At 41.1% G+C, this 14,260-nt stretch overlaps 1 protein-coding gene across 4 annotated transcripts in view; it reads left to right on the top strand.

Moving 5' to 3' along the window:
- Positions 1-14,260, top strand: part of CDK6 (cyclin dependent kinase 6) — a 229,441-nt gene that overhangs the window by 164,773 nt on the left and 50,408 nt on the right. For all 4 annotated transcript variants that reach the window (XM_088018217.1, XM_028119543.2, XM_028119557.2 and 1 more), the window contains exon 5: positions 3,233-3,342. In XM_088018217.1, coding sequence (XP_087874343.1) covers positions 3,233-3,342 — 110 coding nt within the window. The remainder of the gene's footprint in view (positions 1-3,232; positions 3,343-14,260) is intronic.

The raw sequence follows: 14,260 nt of genomic DNA, 5'->3' as shown, positions 1-14,260 counted from the left end.
ATTAAAAATGATAACAGTCCTACTAAAGTGTTTTAGGATGGGTAATCAGTCAGAAATCACAGCCTCTTTAGGACAGCTTAAAGCAGTGCAATAGTCAGATTAAAATTTTCATCCCGTATGATGCTAGGCTTTGTTTCAAATGTTGGCGAGAAGATGGGTGTGTGCCCATACACTGTGTATGTCTATAAACCACTTAGCAGAACTTTACGGACCGCTTACACCTACCCCTTTTTTTGCAGTATATCAGAGAAGCAGGGAAATGTTCCCCCAGCTAGAAATATTAATAAAGCAGAAATAAATTATGCAAGTGAAAACTAGAGCCCAGAACTGGATGCTCTTCTTAGCAAATGTAGTAAGTACCTTCTTTCTGGGGAATGACTGATAATTGAATTTTGCCGGGTTATCTTCTGGCAATAATTGCCTTAAAATTGTCAATTTGGTGTTTGTTAAGCCCCAGTTGTTATGGGAGCAGTATTGTGATGGGTATTTACAGATATAACCTTGGATAAAATCAGGTCCATGCCTCCCAGAACGAACCATATTATGAACTGTGTTACAAGGTATGATTTTCAGGGAGCAGTGGGTTCAGGGAGGTGATGGCATCAGAACCAGCCTTTTGTAGGATAAATAGGATTTCCACATGCAGAGAGGAGAAGGAAGAGCTTCCCAGGCTAGAACAGTGCCAACTAAAGCATGGAGGCAGGAGCTGCTAGAGGGTATGTTTATATAATTGAGTGGTGCTCAGACTAGCCAAGGGTTAGTGTTACTTGAAAAACTTTGTTAAAAAAAAAGAGAGAGAGAAGAAATAAAAAGTGAAGGAAGCACTCCAGGCCTCCCACCATGGAGATCTAATTTAGTGAGGGAGAGATAAGGCCAAGACACATGTTGTTTTTTGGGTTGTTTTCTTTTTTTAAGATTTATTTATTTATTTATTTGAGAGAGAGACCAGGGAGAGGGAGAGAACGTCAGGTAGGCTCCCTACTGAGCAGGGAGCCAGCCGCGGGGCTTGATCTCAGAACCCTGAGATCATGACCTGAACCAAAATCAAGAGTCAGTCACTCAACCTACTGAGCCACCCAGGCGCCCCTAGACACATATTTTTCTAAAATCCCCATGGATGATTCTCATGCACAGAGTGGATACTGTGCTGTGGTCTAGTATGTGACAAGACTGTAAGGGTTATGGAGATACTATGGGATATGCTGCTGGAAAGATATATCAGAGCCAGTGATAACTGAGTAACACTATTTGGTTTTTGTTTGCTTCCTTTTTTTAAATTTCTGTTACATCATCACCATTCCTCCATTAGCTATCAACCAGATATCCCTTACACAAAATTTGACCTCTTGTGTGAATTCAAAGCAAAACCTATTAAACTAGATGAGGAGGAGGAACCAGTCAAAAATCTTGTTTCAGTACAATATTGCTGTATAATCTCCCCCAAAACTTAGAACAACAATCATTTTATTATCACTTATAATCCTGTGAGTTGACTGGACTCAGCTGGGCAGTTCTGCTCCCTGGGACATTGGCAGGGGCGGGCCACAGTCATCTGGCAGATCAGTCCAACTTGAATGTCCAAGGTGGCTCATTCGCATGGCTTTCAGCTGAGAATTCAGCTGGGGCTGTCCTCTGGAAAATCTTCTTGGGCTTCTCACTGCATGGCATTTGGACTCCAGAGGAAGCATCTCAAAAGCAAGCATTCACAAAGGCCCAGACTACTGGATGCCTGGCTGGCTCAGTCAGTGGAGTGTGCGGCTGACTCTTGATCTCGGGGTTGTGAGTTCAAGCCCCACATTGGGTGTAGAGAATACTTAAAAATAAAATCTTAAAAAAAAAAAAAAAAAAAGGCCCAGACTACTAGGCTTCTTCTAACCTAGTTTTGGTAGTTCAGATACATTCTGTTAGTTTAGTCGACCGACTCACTGAGACCAATTCAGTTTCAATGGAATGTGACTTAAACTCTGTCTCTTTCTTTTTTATGATTTTTAAAATTTATTTATTTGAGAGAGAGAGAGCGGGAGGGAAAGGGGGAGAGAATCAGAGGGAGAAGCAGACTCCGCGCTGAGCCCAGAGCCCAATGTGGGGGCTCAGTCTCACGACCACGAGATCATGATCTGAGCCGAAACCAAGAATCTAACACTTCATCGACTGAGCCACCCAGGTGCCCCAGACTCCATCTCTTGCTGGAAAGAGCAGCGTGCGTCTACAAGGAAGGAAGTAGATGGCAATCATGTTCTGGAGAATTGCGCCTGCGATCTGAATGCACCAAGTACTACAGCATCAAAATACATGAAGGAGAATTGTAGGAAATTTAAGTAGATGTCAACAAAAGTGCAATTAGACAAAACAATAAGTAAGGATAAAAGGAACCTGAGTAATATAAAATGCTTATGTAGATTTATGTATTGAATTCCTTATCTGACAGTGAAGAATATTCCTTTATTTCAGGCATCCATAGCATCTCTGCTCCCCCCAAAAGAGAAGCACTGAACCCCTCTATACTGGTCTGTTTCCTGACCTCTCAGCATTGCAGAAATAGTTAATGGTGTTTGTTTCATCTGTTACCACACACTGCTCTTGTATTAAGTGAGGTTCTTCGTATTGGGGAATCCTGTTCTCTGGATGACTTTTTTTACACATAGTGTGAACAATTGAGTTATACATTCTCTCTTAAGTTCTTGGTTTCTTATTTGTTTTCTGAAAAGAGTGGCATTGAAGGGGGCTTTATTTTGATTCTCCACAGTCTCGTGATAAGAGTAGTTTTGACTTGTCCTGGATGCTCTTTATACCTCAAGGTCAACATCCAGCAACCACTGGAATCCTCTTGTAATTTCCCAATAATGCTGACGTGGGAACTGAGCTGGAATCCTTGCCAACACTTGTTTTCCATGTATTGTTTTTTTTTTTTTTAAGCCCCTTCAGAAAAAAAATAATAGTGTTAAGATCTGTGGTGTTTCTTTTTTTTTAAGTCTTTGCTTTGCTTTCTGAAACTCAGTTATTTTACCATCCTCGCCAGAAACTGTGGAGTCTGAGGTGGGAACCCAGGTTGTGGGGATGATGTCATTTCCTGGCCCGTTAGCGATGAATCCGAGTTACTTACTGCTTCTGTCTCAGTGTCCCCATATGATGCCAGGCACTCTTTCTGAACTGGCATTAAACTGGCTGAGATGAGAAGTTTAAGCAACCAGCCATCTTCCTCAGTAACACTCCGATCCGTTTGCCATTGCAGGTCGTCACGCTGTGGTACAGAGCTCCAGAAGTCTTGCTTCAGTCCAGCTACGCCACCCCTGTGGACCTCTGGAGTGTTGGCTGCATATTTGCAGAAATGTTTCGTAGAAAGTAAGACATGCCTTTTGTTTCACTCTGTCCTCCTTAGAAAGAGACTTTTTGGGTCTTCGATAATTTAAGTGGCAGCATAGCATTTCTCTTGCAAGTAAGGTCATGATATGTAGATATGTAGATAGCCAGATCCACCTGCTTCAGGCTGCCACGTCCAAGCCTGTCATGGAAACGCTTTCTCAGTCCTGATTAGTGTAGTTCTGTAGGACTCTAGCTTCCAGCTCTTGGAAACTCTGTTTGGAAAGAAACATGACATTGTTCTTACAACTTATTTTTGTTGGTGATGATAGGACCTAGAAATATCCTCAAGGTGGACCCTGTCCACAGGAGAAGGACCAGGGCTATTACATGTATGGAAATTTGGATGGTGAGGATAGTTGCTTACGCAGAATGTTCAGACTGAAAATGACAAGACGAGGAAGATGTCAGCCCTGCTTCAGGATGCTGAAAGTGCCGTCAACATGAGGAGAGATGAGGCATATTCAGGCACGACAGAGAGCAAAACAAGGACCAGGGATATAGAAATGACAGAAGTAAAGGTTTTTGCTCAGACGTGGGAAAAATCTAATATTAGTTATCTGAAGAGAAGATTGGGGTTCGTGAAAATAGTGCATTCTCACTGGGTGTCCAAGAAGAAACCAGACCACCACACATTGGAGGTGTTTTCAGTGGCATTAATAGAGTGGGTGGGTGGGCGACATGACCTCCGGGGACCTCTGACTCTGAGAGTCTGTGATTCATTTGTTTGATTTTCAGGTCATAAGAAATAGCCAAACAATATAATAAAGATCTGCACAGAAAATAATCCATACCTGGATACTAAATTCAGCAAATCAAAATTAAGCAGAGAACCTCATCATAATCTATTAACTCCTTGTTTTCTATTTTTATTTCCATGGGAAACGTGACTTGGAAAGTTGAGTATATTCCTATTGCACATGTTAACGTTCAAAATGTTAGCTACATGGTAGCTCACGAGGAAAAGAAGTGGTCGGCCATTCCTTCCTTGCCTGTCCGTTCTTTTGTTTTAACCAAATGAAGTTTGGTGCGTGTCATAAATTTTGGGACCTATTTTTAGAACTCAGCATTGTTTTTATATGTAGCTCACAGGAGGTGATCATGCCAGAGAAATCAGAGTACATAGATGTTCTGTGCTGGCCTACTGTGTGCCAAGTACAGGACCAAACCTCTTCCCTTCTGTTACTTTTTATGCCTCCCCACGGAAGATAACTGAGATGCAGTGATAAATTTATTTGTCTAACATCAAGCAGCTAAAAAGTAGCAGGGGTACTGCTCCAAATGAAGTCTTGTGTGTTTTCATCCAGTGTTGTTTTTTCTGCCAGGGAGGGAGGAAAAAAAGTAATATTGAATTCAGCTTCAATGTTTGCCAAACAGGCTAAATAAGTGGTTTGGAAGTGTAGTTCTTGGACCAACAACATCAGCATCTCTAAAGACCTTGGTAGAAATGCAAATTCCCACCTCCCACGGCCCACTGGATCAGAAGTTCTTGGGCTGGGGCTCAGCAACCTGTGTTTGAACAAGCCCTTGAGGTGATCCTAATTCACCCTTGAGGGTAAGAACCACTGGGCTGGATGACAGGATCACCAGGGATGAGCAATCTTTAAAAGTGCAACTCCCAGACCTCTCCCTTAGAGATTCTGATTCATAACTGGGCTGGGGCCAGGCATTCTTGTTTTTAAAAGCACCTCATGTAATTCTTTTCATCAGACAAGTGTAGAAAACATTGGGTTAAAAGATTATGGTCAGGAGTGCCTGGGTGGCTCAGTCAGTTAAGCGTCCGACTCTTAATTTGGACTCAGGTCATGATCTCAGGGTTGTGAGATCAAGCCCCGCGGCTGGCTCCCAGCTTGCTGGGAGTCTGCTTATCCCCCTCCCTCTTGATTCCCCCCACCAGCCTGCTCGAGGGCGTATACGTGCACACGCTCTCTCGCTCTCTCTCTCTCAAATAAATAAACAAACAAATAAATAAATAAATAAAATATTTTTAAAAAATAAAGGATTATGGTCAGAACAGGAAATAAGCAGGGTGGAAGTCAGGACAGTCATTCTAGTTCATCCCATAAATAAGTTCATTCAGCTGAGAGCTGATTAGAGAAGTGTATATTAGAATTATATTTATATATCTAGAATTGTCTTCAAATACAAAGATTGAGTCCTTCTTTTGTAATGGGAGGAGAGCAGTCAGTTATTTTTCAATAGTATAAGACTTGAATACCAGCACCCTTGACGATAAAACCAATATTTTCTTGAAAGATGTTAAAAGAAAATAAAATTTAAGATATGTAGTGTTAGGCATTCACTAGTAAGGAATTTGCTGTATTTCTAAGTATAGCTAGTCACTACTTATGGAACAATTGCAACCTGAACTTTCATTTTATAGCATTAAAACATTTTCCCACTGAAGTGGCCCAGTCTAGCTTGCAGAATCCTATATAACCTGGAATATATATGAAACGTTATTTGTGCTAATTCATCAAAACCTATTTTCTGTTTGTAACATTTTTCTATGGAAAAATTCATTCTCTGTTCCAATCCAAGAGGACAGGGATATCCTTCTCTTCACCCCAGCACGGGAAGGGGGGACTCAATGTTGGAGGCTCAGGGAAAGGCTCCTTTTATGCTGGCAGCTAGAGCTGGCTTCAGTTTGCTGAGAAAGTGAGATGGTGGGTAGAGACCCATTGGCTCTTTAGATGTGCACAAAAAAAAGTTACCCTCTCTCTTGGAGCCTTGCGTAGAGGTAGTAAACTGAGAATTAATTGCCTGAAGGAGGAAGCAATATCAGAATCCAGGCCCATGTGCCTTTATGGCTGAAGGAGAATGAATCCAGGCCTACCACACATCATTCCTGGGCTGGGTGCCCTATCTCCTAGGTAGTTCCTGCTGGTTTGGCTTTGACCTTGAATATGGCCGTGGAACCTGATCCTTGTTCCTGCTCTGTTCATGTTTGGTATTTCCTATGATAACAGCAAGATATCTGAATGTGCATGCTTCTTACTCATGCCAGATGAGTTCTGGGGTCCAGCCCCCAGCTTGACCTGATTCTAGCTTGACTCCTGAGTCCGTGTTGGCACATCTATTGCAGTGTCCAGCTGAGAATTTACAAGCCACAGATTCTGAAAGCAGACTCCCTCATTACCTTAGGCTAACCCTAAATCAGAGAATCGTGGCACGTGTCCACTCTGGGTTCCTACTTGTTACTATAGCAATATTTCCCAAATGTTGTCATCTTTTTTAACACTTTCATGGTTTTTGCCATATTCTTGAAACAACTGTACTTACATAATTTTTTACCCTAAACAATTTACCTTTTCTTAATTGAAGTATAATTGACATACAATATTATATTAGTTTCAGATATACAACCTAGTGATTGAACATTGATGTGTATTACAAAGCAGTCACCATGTTAAATCTAGCTACTATTTGTCACCATTCAAAGTTATGTATTACTAACTACAGGAATACCTCATTTTATTGTGCTTTGCAGATACTGCATTTTTTACAAATTAAGGTTTGTGGCGATCCTGACTCAAGCAAGTCTGTCAGCAACATTTTTCCAACAGCATTTGCTTATAAATTCATGTCTCTGTCACATTTTGGTAATTCCTGCAGTATTTCAAACTCTTTCATTATTATCATGTTTGTTATGGTGATCTATGATCAGTGATTATGACTCACTAAAAAGTCATGATGGTTAGCATTTTTTAGCAATAAAGTATTTTTAATTAAGGTACATACATGGGGTTTTTTTAGACATAGTGCTGTTGCACACTTAGTAGACAACAGCATATGTAAAAACATGACTCTTATATGCCCTAGGAAACCAAAAAATTCATTTTATTTGCTTTACTGATACTCACTTTATTATAGTGGTCTGGAACCAAACCCACAATATCTCCAAGATTTGCCTGTATTTCATTTATTTCTGCTCTCATCTTTATTATTATCTTCCTTCTACTAACTTTAGGCTTTGTTCTTTTTCTGTTCCCTTAGCTTGTTTCTTGAGGTGTAGTAGACCTGTATCACTGTAAAATTCTGTCATAGAGGGGCGCCTGGGTGGCTCAGTCATTAAGTGTCTGCCTCCGGCTTGGGTCATGATCCCGGCGGACCCCACATCGGGCTCCCTGCTCCGCAGGAAGCCTGCTTCTCCCTCTCCCACTACCCCTGCTTGTGTTCCCTCTCTCGCTGTCTCTCTCTGTCAAATAAATAAATAAAATCTTAAAAAAAAAAAATTCTGTCGTAGAACTGCTTTTGCTGTGTCTCTTAGATTTTGGACTATTGTGTTTACCTTTTCATTTGTCACAAGGCATATTTTGATTTCCTCTTTGATTTTTTTCATTGACCCATGGGTTGTTTAGTAGCTTGTTGTTTAGCCTCCAAGTGTTTGTGTTTTTTCTAGTTTTCTTCTTGTAATTGATTTTTAGTTTCATACCACTGGTTTGAAAAGATGCTTTTATATACTTTTAATCCTTAATTTATTAAAACTTGTTCTGTGGCTTAACGCGTGATCTATCCTGGAGAATGTTCCATGTGCACTTGAAAAGAATGCGTATTCTGTTGCTTTGGGATGTTATGTTCTGTAAATATCTGTGAAGTTCATCTGGTCTACTGTGTCATTTAGGCCAGTGTTTCCTTATCGATTTTCCGTCTAAATGATCTATCCATTGGTGTAAGTGGAATGTTAAAAGTCCCCTGCTATTATTGTATTACTGTCAGTTTCTCCCTTTATGTTTGCTAATAATTTGCTTTATATGTTTAGGTGCCCCATGTTGGGTGCATAGATATTTACATGTGTTATATCTTCTTGTTGGATTGATGCCTTTATGATTATATAATGTTTTTCTTTGTCTCTTATTACAGTTTTGGGTTTTTTTTTTTAAGATTTTGTTTATTTATTTGAGAGAAAGAGAGCACAAGCAGGGGGAGCAGCAGAGGTGGGGGAAAAGCAGGCAGCCCGATGCAGGGCTCGATCCCAGGACCAGAGATCATGACCTGAGCCGAAGGCAGCACTTAACCGACTGAGCCACCAAGGCGCCCCTACAGTCTTTGTTTTAAAACCTGTTTTATATGATATGAATATTGCTACTTTAGCTTTCTTTTCATTTCCATTTGCATGGAATATCTTTTTCCATTCCTTCATTTTCAGTCTGTGCGCGTCTTTAGAGCTGAAGTGAGTCTTTTGTAGGCAGCATATACATAGGTCTTGGTTTTTTATCCATTCAGCCACTCTGTGTGTTTTGATTGGAGCATCTAGTCCATTTACTTTTAAAAGAAATTATTGATAGATATGAACTTATTGCCATTTTGTTGATTGTTTTCTGGTTGTTTCTGTAGTTCTAGTTCCTTTCTTCTTTTGTTCTCTTCCCTTGTGACTTGATGACTTTCCTTAGTGTTTGTATTTCTTTCTTTTTATGGTTTCCATATCTGTTAAAGCTATTTGGTTTGTAGGTCCGTATATAAGATCCTATCTATTATAGCGGTCTATTTTAAGTTGATGGTTACTTAAGTTCAAGCACATTCTAAAAGCACTACATTTTTGGGGCATCTGGGTGGCTCAGTCATTAAGCGTCTGCCTTCGGCTCAGGTCATGATCCCAGGGTCCTGGGATCGAGCCCCACATCGGTCTCTGCTCAGCGGGAAGCCTGCTTCTCCCTCTCCCACTCCCCCCAGCTTGTGTTCCCTCTCTCGCTGTGTCTTTCTCTGTCAAATGAATAAATTAAATCTTTTAAAAATAAATAAATAAAAAATAATAAAAGCACTACATTTTTACTCCCTCCTATCCATGTTTTAGTTTTTTGACGTTATATTTTACATATGATTTTGTGTGTTCCTCGACTAATTATTGTAGCTCTGGGTGATTTTACTACTTTTGCCTTTTAACCTTCATACTAGCTATGTAGGTGGTTGATCCACTACCTTTACTATAAATTTACCTTTACCAGTGAGATTATTTTTCTTTCGTAATTTTCTTTTCTAATTATGCCATTTTCTTTGCCATTTAAAGAAATCTCTTTAACATTTCTTGTAAAGCCAGTTTGGTGTTGATAAACTCCTTTAGCTTTTGTTTATCTGCAAAACTCTTTATCTCTCCTTCTATTCTGAATAATAATCTTGCTGGGTAGAATATTCTTGGTTGTCAAATTTTCCCTTTTAACACTTTGAATATACCTGTAAAGTTTCTGCTGAAAAATCAGCTCATAGTCTTATGGGCTGTTCATAACTAGTTGTTCATAACTAGTTGTTTCTCACTTGTTGCTTTTAAGATTCTCTCTTTAACTGTTGATACTTTGAATATAATGTGTTCATAACTAGTTGTTTCTCACTTGTTGCTTTTAAGATTCTCTCTTTAACTGTTGATACTTTGAATATAATGTGTCTTGGTGTGGATCTCTTTGAGTTCATATTATTTGGGACTCTCTGTGTGCTTCCTGGACTTGGATGTCTTTTCCTTTACCACAGGTTAGGGAAGACTTTAGCCTTTTTTTTCAAATAGGTTTTCTGTCCCTTTCTGTCTCTTTTCTCCCTCTAGGATCCCCATAATATGAATGTTAGTATACTTGATGGTGCCCCAGAGGTCCCTTAAACTATCCTCATTTTTTTTCATTCTTTTTTCTTTTTGCTGTTCCAATTGGGTAATTTCCACTTGCCTTATCATCCAGGTCACTGATCGATTCTTCTGTATCTTCTAATCTGCTGTTGATTCCCTCTAATGTATTTTTCATTTCAGTTACTGTATTCTTCAGGTCCAGTTGGTTCTTTTTTATATTTTTAGACAATTTGCTTTTTTAGCCTCATCAAAGCAAAAATATGTAAAATCACAAATTTGATGAGCCAGTTATTTTTTTGTCTAGTGCACACTCAAATAAATATATAACCATTAAGATTATTGAGAAACTTAGTCCATGTTCAACCCCTAAAGTCATCTCTCTCACATATCACCAGTAGTATATGTCACATGGTGGAAACTTTGTAACAGGTGTTTAATTTAGTCTACAAATAACTTACTGGGTGGCACTATATGCAAGACCCGTTTCTAGAGAGAGAAATTAAATTCTAGTGGGGAAAAGAGGCATTGCATGCACGATTAGTTGATTAGTCTCAGCCAGGGTAAGTGCTATGAAGAAGCATGGGGTTCTGTGAATAGGTATAATGAGAAGACTGTTTCCCAGAGAGGGAAAGAAGTTTCTCAGTGTAAGGCCAGAAGTCAGGATTAACCATCCTCAGAGGTCACATCCTAGTTGTTTATATGAAATCGTTGAGGAATAATCATTTCTGTATTAGTAAGGCTCACCATTCTCCATAACCTGGAGAGAAAAGTATGAAACAAAGGGAGGTAACGCTTGTCTGTCATGTGACAGACCCAGGACCAGGCCCTTCACATGCATTATCTCAGTAAACCCACATTCTGAGGACTATTATCCAGAGTTTCCAGATGACGAACCAAAGTCTTCTGCAAGGAGAGTAAATAGCTTGTCCCTGGGCACACAGATCTTAAATGGCAGAGCCAAATTTGAACCCAGGTCTGCCTGACTCTGTACCTTTTGATTTTTTTTTCCCCCTCTGTCATGTTTCTGCCCTTGCTGTTGTTTTACCTACTAGGTCATACTTTTATCTGGAATGTTTTCTGCATTAATGCAGAGTAGCAACAATGACATTTTAGAAAGGTCGAGAAGCAAACCATATGTTAATAGCTTTGATTTCCAGTCTCTCCTATATTAGAAAGGTTGACCGATTCTCTGTGATATGAAGGGTTGCCAGGGAGTTTTAATACTATCTGTCTCTGTTATCTGGGTTTAATCATTGCCACCAATGACTTCAGTGGCTGCTACAAAATGGATAAGAGTTGAAGTTTTTTATCTTCCTCCTTTAGCTCTTTGCCTGTGGCTGGTCCATCTGAACTCCACGTTGAGTTACGGTTTAATACTAAAAAACACGGCCGTGAATTTGGTCAGTAGGCAGCTAGTCAGGTTGAAGGATGACATGAGATGGGACAGGATGGATGGATGGAGGGATGGACGAGACAGATTGATTTTTAACTTGATAGCAAATTAAATTCACCGTTGCTAGCTATCCAGGTTATCTTGTGCTCCTGCTCGGAACTCTTGTCTGTGGTTTGAAAGTTATGGGGTTTTCCAAGTTATAGCAAACTCATAAAAAAGAACATGCACGTTTAAAAAATAAAGCATGCTAATTCTTTGAAGAAGAAAAAAGCTAATTCTATAACTAGTTCTTTGAATATGGAGATTGTGGTAAGCAGATAGTAATTCTTAGAAGTTCTGAATTGCTAACTCTACTGATCCCTAGCTAAGAAATGCCAAATGCCACCAGGAAGACTATAATAAATGCCGTCCCTGTTGGAAGGAAACAAACAAGGCTTCATGGTTATATTATCCCATGTATGGTGGCCTCTCTAGGCTTGTCGTCATTGATTTCTATGAATTAAACACCCAGTAGCTGAGAAACTGACAGTGAAACTGTCCTTTGTGGCTGAGTGGTCTGTGAACAAATGTCTTTGAAATGTCACTGGGTGCCTTGCCAATTTTCCCATTGGTTACTGTGTTGGTGTTTCCCCTTATTTGAGTGCTCTCTTCAGTGACATCAGTAAAATGAGGTCCTTAACTGACTGACTTGAACACGAAGGCACCAGAAGGCAAGCCTTAGCCTGTGAATGGAAACCCGTCGCCTCGGGTTAGGTCAGAACACGTGTATGGAAACCAGGGCACTGCGCTGGACCTTGAGATTTCCTATCTCTTCTGGGATGCTTTCCTAGGCCTTTTTTTTTTTTTCTTTCTTTCTTTAAAGAACCAACCAAATAGGAAGAATTTTAAAGAAGCATGTTCTTGAGTAAGGAAATACCCAAGATGGTACTTAGAAAAAGAACTGATCTTGGTTGAATAATGCATGAGGGTAGTTCTAAGAATGAATGGGTACTTTTTAATGTAATCGATGTTGATTTCTCTTATTCTTTTTTGAAAAATTTTTAAAAGATTTTATTTATTTATTTGTCAGAGAGAGAGAGAGAGCACAAGCAGGGGGAGTGGCAGGCAGAGGGAGAAGCAGGCTCCCTGCTGAGCAAAGAGCTGATATGGGACTTGATCCTGGGACCCTGGGATCATGACCCCGATCGAAGGCAGATGCTTAACTGACTGAGCCACCCAGGTGCCCCATGATTTCTCTTATCCTTAATATGTATCTTACTTTAACATGAATTTGAAAAAACATTTGTTTTCATGATGTATACTGAGAAGCCAGCATCAGGCGTGGCCCTTCCCTGTCAGGGCTGCTCTGCAGGACTCCAGCGTCCCAACCCAGTGCCACTCCAGTCTGGCACCCTAGGGCTGCCTGTTCTGCGGTCTTCTCTGCAGACTAGATTCTATCTTTATAGGACCCTTCCTGCCCATTCTGCCATCATGTCCTTCCCTCCAACTGCCCAAGTCGTCGCTTCCCTTTTACTGACAAGTAAGGGTCTGTGACTTCTCCCCATGGTCTTCTCCCTGTTCTGAGCAACACGCTTCCCCCTTCTCTGGCTCCCCCAACTCCTATTAACCCTTTCCACTCTGTCCCTTGGAATCCCTGTTCTGAGCCACAGTTGCCCCCCTTCACTGAACTGTTCCTCGAAATCTCCTTCTTCAGGCCTTTTTCTGTCAATGCTCTAGTCCCCTCAGAAGACGACTAGGATATTCTTGGCCATCTGGTGCCGAGGGCACTACTCTGCCAAAGCCTCTAGGCTTCTTTTTGCCACCCTCTCCCCCTTCTGTCTCCCCCACCTTAATTACATCACCTGTCACATAGAGAACCAGTGATTTTTTTTTCCCTGAAACATAGAGCTTTTGTGTAAGCATAGTCGCTTTTTTAAAGCTACTCCAGGGTAAGAAGAACTGTTACTGATGGAAGTCTCAAGACCCTGAGATCATGACCTGAGCCGAAATCAAGAGTTGGGTCCTTGACACACTGAGCCACCCAGGCGCCCCCTTCTCCCCCCTTTCAAAGAAGGATGCATCCCCCCCTTACAAGATGAGTCCTTTGACTTGTGTTCTTGATGCTCCCTGCTTCTGGACCCCCCCCACCCCCGGCCCCCCATCCATCATCCCCTTCTGACTTGCCACTTCAGAATCTCCCTGTCCACTAGCTTTTGTGACTCCATCCTAGAAAGGACCTCACTCCCCCTTTCTATGCCGTCAGTCTTTCTCCTTCCCTTCATGACCAAACTTTTAAAAAAGAACAGGGTCTCTACATGCAGCCTCCACTTCTTCACCATGTGCCATTCCTTAAATCCTTCCATTGATAAAAATGATAGATAATAGTTACTAGGCACTTGCTGTGAGCTATATTCAGTGCATTAAAATGCATAATTTCATTTAAATCTCAGAGTAACCTCAAGAGATACTGTTGTCCCCCATTTTACAGGTAAGAAAACTGAGGCCCGAAAAGATTAAGTAGTACAGAGTACCACAGCTAGTGAATGATGAGGAGAGGCTCTGAACGCCGGCTTATCTGACCGCACCATCCTCCTGGCAGTCCGTCTGCTGCCTTTGGAGCTGACAGGGACCATCTCTCCATTCTCCTCTTGCTCCGTGTCTTCAGCATCTGAATCTTGTGACCACTGACTCCATTAAACCCTCCCTGCCCTTGCTGCTGGTGAAGAGCACACTGCTGGGTGCCTCCGCCTTTATCTCTGTTACCGGCTCTTCTTTCTCTCCCAAACCTAGATGTTCCCAAAGACTGTCTGTCTAGATCAGATGCAAATGGGTTCCAGAGCCACATTTCCGTTCTCTGATGGACTGACGCCCCACTGACCATCTCACAGAAATGCTACCTTCACCAGACCCCCAAACCAGCAATTCCTCTCGCCATTTCTTTTCCTGTTAATGGAACCCACATCCCCCCAGTTACCCAG

Source organism: Eumetopias jubatus, unplaced genomic scaffold (genome assembly GCF_037043125.1).
Source record: "Eumetopias jubatus isolate StellerSeaLion01/CBP00866 unplaced genomic scaffold, mEumJub1_p1.0 scaffold_14, whole genome shotgun sequence".
In the NCBI taxonomy this organism is placed as follows: Eukaryota; Metazoa; Chordata; class Mammalia; order Carnivora; family Otariidae; genus Eumetopias; species Eumetopias jubatus.
This window is presented reverse-complemented; position numbering and strand designations above follow the sequence as displayed.